We start from the raw sequence: 14588 nt of genomic DNA on the forward strand, positions 1-14588 counted from the left end.
ACTGAGGAATTATTGGAGCCCCATACATCAAGATGTCCCGATATGCCGGACAAAAAATGATTGGAAGAATGGGTGGACGGCATGGATGAAACACATACATCATGGTGGGGCCCATAGAGCACCAACCACTAGCCACTGGCTAGTGGCAGGGTCATTAGCCTCTTCGTTTCACAGTAATCCACTCCCTGTTACATATGGCTGTTCACGAGTTGAGCTAGCTTGAAAAACTCACTCGACTCGGCTCGAGTTAGCTTGGATTGACTCGGCTTGAATGGCTGATTTGAGCCGAGCTAAGCTACTTATTTGAAGCTTGAGTTGATTTCAATCCGAGTTTGACCAGGGGGCATTTTAACTCGAACTTGAACTCGAATTCGAGCTCGACTCGGCTCGATTAATAAAAATATTAAATATTAATATATATATAAAAGTTTTAAGTTTTAACTTAAAAAAAAAAAAAAAAAAAAACTCTAGAATCTCTACCTGACCGCACGCACTCCCTTTTCTTTTCCCTTTCTTCTCTTTCTCTACCCGCTGTCAGCCGCACACCCGCCTGAACCACCACCACTAATTTTCATTTCAACTCCACAACAATATGATTTCAATATCTTGAGATTTACTTCTTGAGTGAGAAATCCAAGAAATCCGAGATAGGTTCTTCTCAGATTTGTTAGAGCTTCAAAGAAATCCAATGATCTGATTGGCTATAACTCTTTACTTGGATTTTTGATTTATGTTCTGCTCTATTTCTTTTATAGTACTTAAATTTCTTTTGGCGGAAAAAGATCAAGAATAGATCGGTTCTTACAGATTTCCTCATATGATTTAAAGCTTTGTTTGATTTTTTCATTGAATTTTGCTTTGATTCTCTTAAGATTTTTTGAATTTTTCTTCAATAGAGAAAGATTAAGAATAGAATCCATTACTCTCTCACCCAACAAGCTCGAGCTCAACTCGAGGTAAACTCGACTTAATTTGAACCACTAGCTCGATTCGAACTCGACTCAACAGCTTTAGCAAACAAGCAAAGTTTAAAAGTTGAGCTCAAACTCGAGCGCATCACGGACAAGCCAAGCCAAGCTTGGCTCACCTCGATTGGACTCGGCTCGATGCCCACCTCTACTGTCACATAAGCTGGCTGGTACGGTCTGTGTATCGGGACTTTTTCACTACCAAGATGCCCGGCCCAATTAATTATCGGGTCTTAATAGACATAACAAAGCCATACGGATTGAGGAAAGCCCGCCCACTTTCAGCCTACCTCCGCTCCTTTTCCCGCCATAAACCATCGCAACCGTCTATAAAAACCCATCCCATTCCCGCTCCCTAAAACACCTCCCTCCCTCCCTCCCTCCCTCCCTCTCTCTCCCCGAAATGGAAGAAAACTCTCCAGAGCAGCAGCAGAACAAGCTCCCCGAACTCAAATTAGGTATCTGTATTTACAATGATACCCTCCCTCCCTCACTCTCGCTATCTCTCTCTCATTTGCGATTCTATATATGCAGATGCAAGGCAAGCTCAAGGCTTCATCTCGTTCTTCAAAACCCTACCCAAAGTAAGCTTCTTTCCCCTTTTCCCTCTCTTTACAACAGGAAGTATGCCATTGTTTTTGCCCTAACTTGGCGATGTCACTCTCCGTCCATCGCAGGATGAGCGGGCTGTTCGCTTCTTTGATCGCCGGGTGAGATTGGATTCTCTGAGCATGAAATCGGTGTAGAATTTCGTGTTTAGTTGCTGATTTGAATGCTGTTGATTAGGGGTTGGCTCTTCTTCTTCTCGAGGAACGATCCAGTGGTTGGTTCGGACATAGAATCATGGGTCTGCAAGTCACCCTTGATCAGATGGGGATGAGGTGGGCCCACCATGTTCTGACCTGCCCTGGACTTTTAGCAGGTGGTGGGATAGGCTGGAGCCCACATCTTGTCACTTCCTGGTGGTGATTGGCATACCGATGACTTCTTACTCTGCTTTCTCTCTGTTTTGGTGCTCAGTCTGAAGAACTATTGGTGGTTGCAATTCAGGCTAGCATTCTTACTGGTGGCGTTCATTTTGGTGATCTAGATTGGTCATCTGGTGGGCCTTTCCATGGATGAGATGTTGTATTTTAAAATATTTTAGTTTCAAAATTCAAAGATTTCCCTCGTTTTTAGTGTATTTCTTGTCCCACATCGGAAAGGACCAAAGAAAAACTCAAGTATATAAGCAAGGAGTTTCGCATCGGGCTTGGGCCCCTTCTCAAGGGCATGTGAATTTGGTCCAATGGGGGGCCTTGTCATTAGCTCGAACTTATGCCATTGACCACACACACGTGCGCCCACCGGGCTGTGGACGTGCATGCGCGCTGCGCCGTTCCAGGTCCGGGTCTATGTGAGGACCAAGAGTACACTTGTACTAATGGTTTTGTTCCACATTGTGAATATACTCGCAACTATTGGTTTTGCACGAATTTCAAAACATGGACACATTTGTTCGGGTGGTCGCACTAGTTGGGTTTAAACCAAGGTGTTCTGTAACGGTAATGGTGGCCGTAATGGCTACCACCGTTACTTTCATGATACGGGCAGTAATGGTTGTAACGGCCCCTGTAATGGCCATTACGGTCTCTTTTTTTTTTTATTGAAAAAGATTCCTGAAAAACCTGTATTCGCCCCACAACAGACAATTACGGGGCTGTTATGGCCTTTATAGGGGATGTAACGTGCCGTTAACAACAATTACGGGTAATTTTTTTCCATAATGGCTGTTACGGCCGTTACGACCCTGTAACGTGTAACGGTTGCCACCTTTACCTTTACGTAACGGCCTTTATGACACACCATGGTTCAAACCCAACGAACCTAACCCATTTGAAACGTTCTTTTAAGTACCTAATCATGGTCTATATATAAACCTACTCCTTTTCCGAATTCATTCATTAAAAGCCCAACGATTTCTCTTTGGTTCTTTAAAAATTCGTCTTTGGTTCAGTGTTGTTTTGCCAACTTAGTTCGCTGCCGAGTCAACTCACTTCGGTTAAGTTCTGCATGCTAGTTCGAGCCCGTCTACAACGAGTGCACCGTTGGGACCGGGTAATAGTCGTTGTATCCTTGAGGCCAACTATCCAAGATTCCTATTGTAATTGGGATGCGGTCCAATGAGGGTAGATTTGGTTTTAAGCTGACTGACCCAGTCACACCTCGACTCAAACAAATAAGTCATCCTTTCTTACTTTATTTTATTACTTAATTTTCTGTTTTTCTGAATATTATTTATTGTTTTCAACACATTATTTCCAACATGAGATATGTTGCAACACACGCCCTTGGGAGTTGGGACAATCTTAGTTATCTGGTTATTGGTGTGCAAATGGATGGTTAAATATAAGACATAGCAAGCAGTCTATATTTAACAGGAAGAAGTCCGCCGATCAAATGGCTTGGATTGTCTGATGGGCGAGATTTATTTCCATTGACTACCAATTTATTGGGTCCACCGTATGAATGATCTCAATGACTGAAAGGTGGGACCTTCCTTTGAAGAATGCTAGTCGGAAAGGAAACACTGTTTGTTCCAGTGTAGCATTGCATCCTCTTTGGATATTGGATAAACCTAATATATCATGAAACTAACCATCATGCACGTGAAACTTTCAAGTTTGGGCCTACAAGATTTTCAATCTATCCTTTTTTAAATAGCAACCTTCTAGAGGGAGGGAAAAAAGGGAAAGGTGTTTTGGATTTTCTGATTTTTTATTGGGATATTGGACCTTGTAGATTCAAGTTTTGCCTCAAGGAAGACTAGGTACCAATAGTGCTTTTAGAGGGTTGAAGGGACTTTTGACAAAAGATAGCTGAATTGATTTGGTATCTAATGGTTCTTTCGCTGACTGTGTGCGAGCAGCGTTACCCCTACCGTATATATATATTTTTGCTGATTCAGCGGTGTATGTGCATGCATGTTACTTATGACAGTGTGCTATAAGGACAATTTTGTAGTTGTAATGATAAGCTGAAGTCACTTGGATGTATAATCATTTTTTAGGCACTGCCTGTTGAAATTAACCATCGGGGTTCAATCTCAACTGACAGAGAAAAGCAAAATGTGTTTTTTCCTACTTATGCCCATTTTTGCAGGCCTTCCACTTTATTACTTTTCTTTTTCTATTTTGTTAAAAGATCACAACAGATTTTGTTCAAGAGGTAAAAGTTACAAGACTAATGAAGGGGAGTTCAAGCACCAATCAAGAGTAGTCCTCTTGTCACTCCTTTAGAAAGGGTATCAAAAACCTCATTCACATCGTGTAAAACATTTAACAGTAAAACCCTCGAGCAAGTGGCAAGAGCTCTAGTTTTAGAGATGATAAGTTGTAATTGCCAAGGCTGTGGGTCCTTAGGGGAGGCCCACTTGATGGATTCAACAAAAGTCCATCTGTAATGACAACCCCTGTAAATGATTTTGAGATCATGCGAATCCTCTCAAAGAGAAAATGTCTCCGCTTTGTCAAAACCAATTTACACAGATTGGAAAACACCATCAAGGCTTCACTTTTTTCTGATGCAGGACAATTAGCCACTTGCTCTAAAAGCTTGAATTGATAGAGCATGGCGAATTACTCCCTTTATCTCATAGCCAATGCCTCACATCCCATGGGTTAGGACCTCGGCCAAACTTCCCTCGTGGGCCCCACATCACATGCGTACCGCCTCACACGAGCCACCAGCTTCACCTGGGTGGGGCCCGCCTCACACGGGCTGCCCACCCCGAGTGTGCCCCTTCATCCCACAAGCCACCTTGCTCAAGCTTGGTGTGAAAATGCCCTTGCATTATTCTCATTTCTCACCTATTCTATTATCCGAAAGAATCTAGATTTCTATAGTGCAAGCATCGAAATTAAGCTTAAGATACCCAGGTTGAGGAGGCTTCCACAACATTTTGACAATGGTTTCATCACCCCTACGCTTGCTGTGGTTCTCTACTCCTGATAGAAACCAAACTAGGTGACTCTTAGAAATTTAGGTATTGCAATATCTCCAACCTATCACCATAGCAACAATTCTTTGTTTCATCACCTCCACACTTGAGATTTTTTTTTCTTAATATAAAAAATCCCTTCATTGCTTTCTTTTCACACACCTTGCATGATGACATGCAGCAACCTCGAAATGATTTTGCCTCATTTGAGAAGGGCCCAACAGATGATCAACCCTTAATCGCAAAGAGCCCATAGCAATCCACACTACCCCAAAAGGTCAAAAAGCGATTCCACACATTTCTACCAAGGGAACCTTTGGGACATTTAGGGCCCCGTTGGATACCACAAAATAAGTTATTTTTTCTACTTACAACAGTAGATAAATAACTTATTGAAGATAAGTAAGTTTGCTTTATGATCAATTATAAGTAGTTTTTTTTAGTTAAAGTTACTTAATCACTTCAGTTTAATAAGTAGAAATCAGGATAAGCTACTTAAGGCATGAGTAGCTTAAGTAACTTACGATCCAAAAGCCCCCGTAATGTAGCTTCTACAAATTATCAAAATCCGAGCTCTGGTTAGCTATAGCCGTCCAAGAAATACCTCCACACTTAGAGGAGCTCTCTAACTCTAACCATTCAACGCTCAATGGTAGAGCATCAAAAGAGGACTTGTTAGAGAAATGCCTGTTTGGAGTTTAATGTCTTTCTCCAATCTTGAGTTTATCTAGTAGGGATTTTGGTAATTTTTGTTTGTATATTGCATGTACTATGTATTAGTGTGAATGTATATGCATATAAAGTATGAAGTACTAGGGCCAAGGTATTAGGTAATAGTATCGGCCAATATGGCACCTAATAGTTGAAACTCTGATGAGGACATCCGAGCACCATACCAGAGGAGGGTTGAGCCAGTCTCCTTATGGCTAGACGACCATTATGTGGGGCCCTTGGCTCGATTCACATTCCTAGCCATGTTGAAGACCCAACGTACATGTTCGTATATCTTTGAAGACCCCACATTGGGAAGATGCACGTGGGTTGCATATAGGAGCTTGATGGACACATCAGACTGTTGGATTGGGTGGACACGATGATCGGACCGTTGGATTGGGTGGACACGATGATCAGACCGTTGGATCTCATCATTGAACATTTTGATCGTGGACCCCCCATGAAATAGTTTAGTTGTTTAGATCATTAACATGTTTCGTTATTTTTGGTATAAATTATATTTTTGTTGACATTAGGGAGTTATGAACAACTTTTAATTTATTAAGCGTCTTTATGTTGAGAATCTTATTTGAGAGCGTCTTTTTGTAAAGGGTCTTTTCTAAGACCATAAAAGAGAAAGATGGGTGTGTGGAGCCCTAATGCCATTAGATTTTGAGAAAAAAATAAATAAGAGAAAGCTCCCTTGCTTTTCTTCTTCTATCTTCATGTGACTTGAAGATATCTTCCATGTGATTTGGAAGAGAGGTTGGTGTGACGCCGATTTTCATCAACGGAGTGGTGGGGTCTCCATATAACTCCACATCCTCATTCATTCATCCACCATCAATGTATTTCATTTGAAATTCTTCGATTGTCCCATCCCAAACCTTCACCTTTCTTCTAATCCCCATTACCCATATCCATCCACAAGCCAAACCCTAAAAAAACTCTAAAAATCTACAAATCTAGCCACACGTGTGACCTCTCGGGTTGGCCGTACAGACATCCCTTTGTACTATTTGGTTTCCCATCACCTTTGAAGCAAAACCTTCTTCTTCCTTTTTCTAAACCCTAACCTAAACCTGGAAATCACCAACTTTCCTATTTTTCCTAAACTCCCAAACCCTAACTTCATTCTATTCTTTAATTCACCCAAAATCCTTACACCCCCTCTATCTAAAACCTTAATTCCCATATCCTAACACCTAAATCCTTTAACATCTTCTCCCAATTTGATCCCATAAACCTTAATCTCTACTTTTCCCCAATTTACCTAACCCTAATCTTACCCTAGGTAGTATTAGATCTCTTACTTTGAAATAAACTTTTCCCTATGCTAATTGGATGTCCCCACATCCATGAGATCCTAGTTTCCTTTATTTAATGATCTTATACAACGATGTTTGGTAACCTAGGCTAGAATCATGCATGATATTCTTTTCGTTTTCTTGGTATTTGTGATGATAATGGCAAGTTTTATGTTTTTTGTTAATTACCTTAATTTTGCTACTTGATCTCACACTATATTTGGTTCATGCATTGGTCCTACATCAAACTCTTTTGGGAAAATTCTAAAAAGTTATTGGTAAATTCCTAAAAAATGTGAGAAGTCCAAATATGTATTCTTTTTGGTTTTTAAACATTTATTTATTTATTAATTTTTTGAAGGATAGCTATAGACGTTTATTTGATGGTGTAATGGGTTATTCTTTGGTGAGAACACTGCCTGTCGGGAAGTGTCAATTTGACACGTTGAAAGCCGAGCTAATAGGCCCTAATCAGACATGGATCAAGCATGATTGGGTGGATTAGGTCCTCTTACTTATAAATAGAATTAAAATATGAAAAAAATGAAAAAAATGATGGTTTATCCTTCTTCCAACATTTCCCAAAATGGCCCGCTTTGCTTCGGTTCATCGAATCCCTCTCAAATTTTGTGTTTTGATCCTCAAAATATGCCCAAGTCTGGTTTAAAATTAGTCTCTAAACTTCCTTCATGGTTGAAATGAGTAAGTGGAAAAATGAAAATGAAAACTTTCATAATGGGCCCTTTCTAGCTGTATCGGCTTGTAACAACTATATTAGCTTCGTAATGATGTTGATATAAGGCTTATTGGTTCGTATCAACTCATATCAGTTGATATGGCCATTTTTTTTTTTCATAACAGACCAATTTACCCCCGTATCACATAATGAAGGCAATCATTTTCTTTACATAGCAGCTGATACAACTATAATGTAACCATTTTTTATGTATGACAAAGTCAAGGATTACCTCATGGATGGCCATGATTGAATGAAATTGGGTTAAAAAGTCCGATCAAGGGCATAATGTGCACTATAGATTCCAATAGCTGTAACTTTGCAATTGGTTATTTGTTTTGCATGTATAATATGTTGTTGGAAAGACATTCAGAAGCTCTACTTCTGTCCAATGACACTGGCCATTAGCCCTGGACAATTTTTCAAAAGTACATTTTTTAGGGGTTAATTTTGAGTTTTAAGTCAAAATTTACTATTTTTAGCAACTTATGAATTTTGCTATTTTTAGGTCGTTTTAGGTTTCAAGAGTCCTGGAATAGCTTCAAGTCCTTATTTAAATAATGTGAAAAAGTTTTGCTCAGTTTAGAAGTTATTTGCAAATTTGGGAAATTTACCTATTTCGAGAAAGTTACGAAGGTTTAGAACTTATATAAGTCATACCAATTGCTTTGTAAAGGGACTTTATTTTGATTTTTCATCAACAATATCAATTTTCTCTCTCGTTTTTAGAGATTGTTCTTTCCTTGTGGATTCAAGGGCTACGCTTGAGAAGATGGAGATCTCTTCTATTTCTCCATGCACTTGCTATGTTAATATTATAACAAACTGATCATTCCACTAGCTGCATGTTGTCGATTAGGGCTGGGTCATGAGTTCAACTACAAGTTATCTGCCACGTGATCCATTGGTTGTACTATTTACTGATATAAAAAGAGCTTCTTGATCTCATTAATAATTGACTTATTTATTTCCCTGAATTTTGGCTATTCAATATCAATGGGCTTCTAGCTTTAGATTATGGTGCTTGCTGCAATCTATTTGTTTCGGCAACGTCTGTTTTTTCTATTCTTGTCCATTCATTTCCTGATTGCCAATTTTCAATTTGAGTTTGTTTAATTTGATCAGGACTATTATACTGCTCACGGTGACAATGCAACTTTCATTGCAAGGACGTATTACCACACTACTACTGCTTTGCGGCAATTGGGCAGTGGTTCAAATGGTCTTTCTAGTGTGAGTGCAAGTAAAAACATGTTTGAAAATATTGCTCGTGACCTGCTACTGGATAGAACTGACCATACTTTGGAGCTCTATGAAGGTAGTGGATCAAATTGGAGGTTGTCAAGAACTGGGACACCAGGAAACCTTGGCAGTTTCGAAGATATATTATTTGCCAACAATGACATGCAGGATTCACCTGCTATTGTTGCCCTGTGTCCAAATTTTCGTGAAAATGAGTGCACAATTGGGCTGGGTTTTGTTGATATGACCAAGAGAACCCTTGGTTTGGTGGAATTCCTCGATGATAGCCGATTCACGAATTTGGAATCAGCTTTGGTGTCTCTTGGATGCAAGGAGTGCCTCCTACCACTAGAGAGTGGAAAATCCACTGAAACAAGGACTCTGCATGATGCCTTAGCCAGATGTGGTGTACTTTTGACGGAGAGAAAGAAATCTGAATTTAAGTCGAGGGATTTGGTACAGGATCTTGGTCGGCTTGTTAAAGGTTCCATTGAACCGGTTCGAGATTTACTTTCTAACTTCCAATATGCCCTTGGGGCTCTGGGGGCCCTGCTTTCTTATGCAGAATTACTTGCAGATGAGACCAATTATGGGAATTATACTGTCCGAGAGTACAATCTAGGCAGTTACATGAGGTTGGATTCTGCTGCCATGAGGGCACTGAATGTTCTGGAGAGCAAAACAGATGCAAACAAAAATTTTAGCTTGTTTGGTCTGATGAACAGGACCTGCACTGCTGGCATGGGAAAACGATTATTGAACAGGTGGCTGAAACAACCTTTGTTGGATGTGAATGAAATCAATTGCAGACTCGATTTGGTACAGGCATTTGTTGAGGATACCGTGCTTCGTCATGATTTGAGGCAGCATTTGAAAAGAATTTCTGACATTGAGCGGCTGATTCATAATCTTGGGAAAAAGAGAGGTGGTCTGCAGCATATTGTGAAACTTTATCAGGCAATCTCTATTGTTTTATTTCTTTATTGTTTCCATATCTTCGTTTGGATATTTTTCATAATGTAACTTCATAGATGTACTTTCTAATACTCTCTCAGGTATTGTCTGAAAATTCAACCCGACGCTTCTTTATCATATTTTAAGCTGATTTGATCTAGAACTCATTTTGGCCAAGGCTCAATCTTGACTTAGTCGACTTGATTTGATTGAACAAGACTCAATTGAGTCATGTCCCTCACTGTATCATTTGATGTGTGGGAATCCAAAGTGCATTTCAAAATGGGATTTTAAAAATTCCATTTTGAAGTACATGTTTATACACATTGCTTTTGCCCTTATCATCATCATCATCATCATCATCATCATCTAAGCCCTATCCCAACTAGTGTTTGCAATATGGGTATCGTTACATGCATCGCAGGCTGGGGATACGGAAACATGTATTGATATTGCTGGTTTTTTCGCCGATACTTGGAAAATGTCCCGTTGACTGAGGGAAACATTGGGGAAACACGGGGAAAATGGTGGAGTTTCTCAAACTTAAGGAGATGCTAAAATACATATATTTGTATATTTAGGAATCAAATAATTGCAACAAAGATGCATACGTGACATGTCTCTCTTTAATGGTGCTCTAAAAGCATGTACTACTAACTCAGGTTAACATTGGAGAAATATGGGGAAGATGGTGGAATTTTTCAATGATAGTTTAGGAGATATATCTACATATTTAAGAATAAAATAATATCCAAAAAAACACATATTTGCATATTTAGGAATCAAATAATAAGTTTCCCTTCAATGGGGGCCTAAAAGCATGTATCGTTGACTCAGGGAAACATGGGGAAAATGGTTGATCCATCCATCCATGCATGCACTTAGATACATACAAACACACATGTATAATCCATCCATCCATCCATGCATGCACTTAGATACATACAAACACACATGTATAATCCATCCATCCATCCATGGATTCATACATACATACATACATACATATAATGACAAATACATATATACACACATGCATGATCCATCCATCCATTCATGCATGCATGCACACATGCACGCGCACACATTCACACGTATCTATTGATCCGTCCATCCATCCAACCATCCATCTGTGCATGCATCCATCCATCCATGCATGCATGCACACACACACATAAAAACATACATTTCATCATATGACGATGCACCCATAAAAAAAATTGAAATGGAAACTTCCATTTTTTTAATAAACAGATTTTTTGGTGATATTATTGAAATATTGCTGTTGCATTGGTGATACAAGCGACACCTGAAATTTACATAGTAAAAAATATAAATGATACATTGGCGATATCGATACATTGGTGATACTGTGCCGAATGCTACTTTTGAGCAAATTTGTCCTCCCAATGTACTTGAAGAAATGCCCAAATTCCTCGTACTCTTGAAACTACCTGTTGAATGCTACTTTTTTCTCGCTTTCTGTATCCTTGAATTTGAATTATTTAGCTCAACCAACTTACTTTTACGTTATCGATCCCATTGGGACTAGTTTTCTTGGATCCATGATCATATTCGGTGGTAAATAGAAGGAAATTTATCAGCATTTAAATCAAAATTTAGCTGTTATCTGCATGCCTCTTTTTCCTTTGGAAATTCATCAGTTGTACATCATAGATTGGTTGATATACTTCAATTACTTGGTTTCCTTATCCTTCTCTTCAGCACATCATTTCTTACATAAATCTTTTATTTATACAGTCAAGCATTAGACTTCCTTACATCAAAAGTGCCTTCGAGCAGTATGAAGGGCAATTTTCGTCGCTGATCAAAAAGAAGTATTTGGATCCCTTAGAGGAGTTGACAGACAATGATCACTTGAATAAGTTTATTGCTCTTGTTGAAAATTCTATTGACCTTGAGCAACTTGAGAATGGGGAGTACGTGATATCACCTGGTTATGACCAAAGTTTATCTGTACTGAAGAATGAGAGAGAAGCAGTGGAACAACGGATACACAATTTGCACAAACAGACTGCAAATGATCTTGATCTTCCAATGGATAAGGCTTTGAAGTTAGACAAAGGCACACAATTTGGACATGTTTTTAGAATCACTAAGAAGGAGGAGCCAAAAATTAGGAAAAAGCTCAGTGCCCATTTTATTATCCTTGAAACTCGGAAGGATGGAGTAAAATTTACAAACACAAAGCTTAAGAAGCTAGGGGATCAGTACCTTAAGCTACTCGAGGAGTACACAAATTGCCAAAAATCGCTTGTTGCTAAAGTGATTCAGACTACAACAACTTTCTCTGAGGTATTTTGAGCTGTATTGTTTACCCGAATTTTCTTGTTTCTTGTGTGTGGCCATTGTTTTGGTATGAGAGATATGCACAATACTTGCATGAGTGCACTTCCCAGTGGACTCTCAGCCATGTCGGCAGGTGTTCCACTTGATGGACCTAAGTAGCTCATCAGGTGAGCTCCATTGTGTAGATTCCTGGCCCTGGAATCAGGGCAGTCTGCTCATCTTTTGTGCCACATTCTATGTTGTATGTGGGCAATTGGTTATATTTTAATTGTGCATTCATTTTGTACATGTGTGCCCACCTGATGAGTGGATTGGCCTATCTGTCTAGGGCATCTATATTTGATGAGTAGCTTTAACATTGCACATGTGCTGCATTTGATTGTCTTTTGGAATTAATGTGAAGTTTCATTGGTGCAGGTGTTTGAGTCTTTAGCAACGGTGCTTTCTGAGCTGGATGTCTTGCTCAGTTTCGCTGATTTGGCTACTAGTTGTCCGACTCCCTATATAAGACCTGACATCACTCCCTCGGTAATGATCCTTAATTGTTTTCAACATTTGTAAGATCATGGTATTTCTTTCTTGTCGGAGGAGATGCTCTTCCTCTCAAATTGCCCTCTTTCTTGTTGAGGTTTACAGGATGAAGGAGATATAATACTAGAAGGGAGTAGGCACCCTTGTGTGGAAGCTCAAGATGGTGTGAATTTTATACCAAATGATTGCACTCTTGTGAGTTTCTATGTGGAATTCTATATTGGAAATATGTCTGGCCCCTCAATTGTAGCAGCCTTTTATCCATGAAATGGCTTGCCTTTTGACCTGTTTGATTGTCTTTTATCACAGGTAAGGGGAAAAAGTTGGTTCCAAATCATCACTGGCCCTAACATGGGTGGGAAATCTACATTTATTCGACAGGTTTGATATTCATCTTTTAGTGACACTATTTAATCTTGTCAAGGTTAGTTGAATTTGGTCTCTGAATAATACCTTCACTGTTTGTAATGTATTGAACCCCACACTTGAGAGTGCTATTCAAAATTGAGATTACTTTTTTTTATATGTAATCACCCAATAATTATGTTGTCTGAGAATGCTCAACGTCATTCTAACTGGGAAAAGGGTGCCAAATATTTATACATGAATGATTTATCATGTGGTATTGTCCAAAATTTCCTGAAACCATGCAAAATTGCTAATACATGAACGATTATTGTACCCTACATTATGGAGTAGCTACCGTCGAACAAGTGAAATGCTTATTTCCGGTACACTCCGAATTTGGACCATCCAAAAATTCTCATCCCTTCGTCGTGACATTTACAACATGTTTTGACTCTCCACATGCTTTGGCTCGATTGCTCAGCCAAATCTTCTCTCAAACAAAATGATAGCCTATGTTTATGTATTTTGTTTGGGTGTTGATAACAGGGATGGAAACTTGTGCAAACCACATTCCGATTGTAACTGATTGTAATAACTTAAGAAGTGAACTCCCTGACATCTTTCATTGTCTGTTGATGTGAAAGTCAATTTGTTAGCATTACTTTGTAGCTTTATTCAGTTTGACCAGGTTATGCTTTCTGCCTTTTTCTGACCTGGCTGTAAGATTTCCATACAAATAAATACTAAGTCGATATGGCACTTGCAATGCGCATGAAGAGAAGAATTAGTTCGCAAAACATGGGAAAGGGGGAGAAGTGGTTGGTAGCAAGGTTTCTTTCGTTACACGGCTTCACCTTGTAAAATACCTGAATGCTGTTTATTTTGATTTAAAAACATTCTCATGCCCTTTAATAATGTATAGTTTTAGCAATTTGAAAAACCAACTGCATGCTACTTCTTGCCCTTGACAATTTTTTTTTTTTTTCCGACGCGCACACACACACAAAGACACACAAACACAGTAGTAAACAGAACGCAAGGCTTGCAAATGTAGCAACTTCGTGGAAACTTGACAAAAATAAAACAATTACCATAAAATCTAAGAACACTGGTCAGGGGAGATTTGGTTCAAGTTTAAGGCTCTAAAAAGGCAAGGGGAAAGCCCAAAGGGACATGGGCAGAGGTAGTAACAAAAGCTTGATGACCTATGGTTTAACTTAGGACACAGTCCTCGATAGAGTGGAATGGTGGAACAGGATCAGTGTAGCCTAACCCAATTAGTTTGGATAATGCTTAGATGATGCTGATGTTAACAGTAAAAATTGAAGAACAAAAATACTTGATATATAAATCATAATTAACCATAATGAAATATTTGACATTAGATTTATCAAACAAATATTTACTATTCTCAAATTAACCTGATTAGTGCTTAGTGTAAAACAAGCACACTAAAATTTATAGAAGTTATAAATAACAAGTTTGTTATTATAACATAG

General features: G+C 39.0%; 1 protein-coding gene across 1 annotated transcript in view; it reads left to right on the forward strand.

The window, feature by feature from the left end:
• Positions 1 to 1263: 1263 nt before the first annotated feature.
• Positions 1264 to 14588, forward strand: part of LOC131237554 (DNA mismatch repair protein MSH2) — a 71874-nt gene continuing 58549 nt past the window's right edge. Inside the window, exons 1-8 of the mRNA XM_058235377.1 lie at positions 1264 to 1426; positions 1503 to 1552; positions 1646 to 1678; positions 8830 to 9903; positions 11662 to 12216; positions 12628 to 12738; positions 12847 to 12936; positions 13051 to 13122. Of these exons, the coding sequence (XP_058091360.1) occupies positions 1372 to 1426; positions 1503 to 1552; positions 1646 to 1678; positions 8830 to 9903; positions 11662 to 12216; positions 12628 to 12738; positions 12847 to 12936; positions 13051 to 13122 (2040 nt within the window). The 5' untranslated portion in view covers positions 1264 to 1371. The remainder of the gene's footprint in view (positions 1427 to 1502; positions 1553 to 1645; positions 1679 to 8829; positions 9904 to 11661; positions 12217 to 12627; positions 12739 to 12846; positions 12937 to 13050; positions 13123 to 14588) is intronic.

The sequence above is a fragment of the Magnolia sinica genome, chromosome 2 (assembly GCF_029962835.1).
Source record: "Magnolia sinica isolate HGM2019 chromosome 2, MsV1, whole genome shotgun sequence".
Lineage (NCBI taxonomy): Eukaryota > Viridiplantae > Streptophyta > Magnoliopsida > Magnoliales > Magnoliaceae > Magnolia > Magnolia sinica.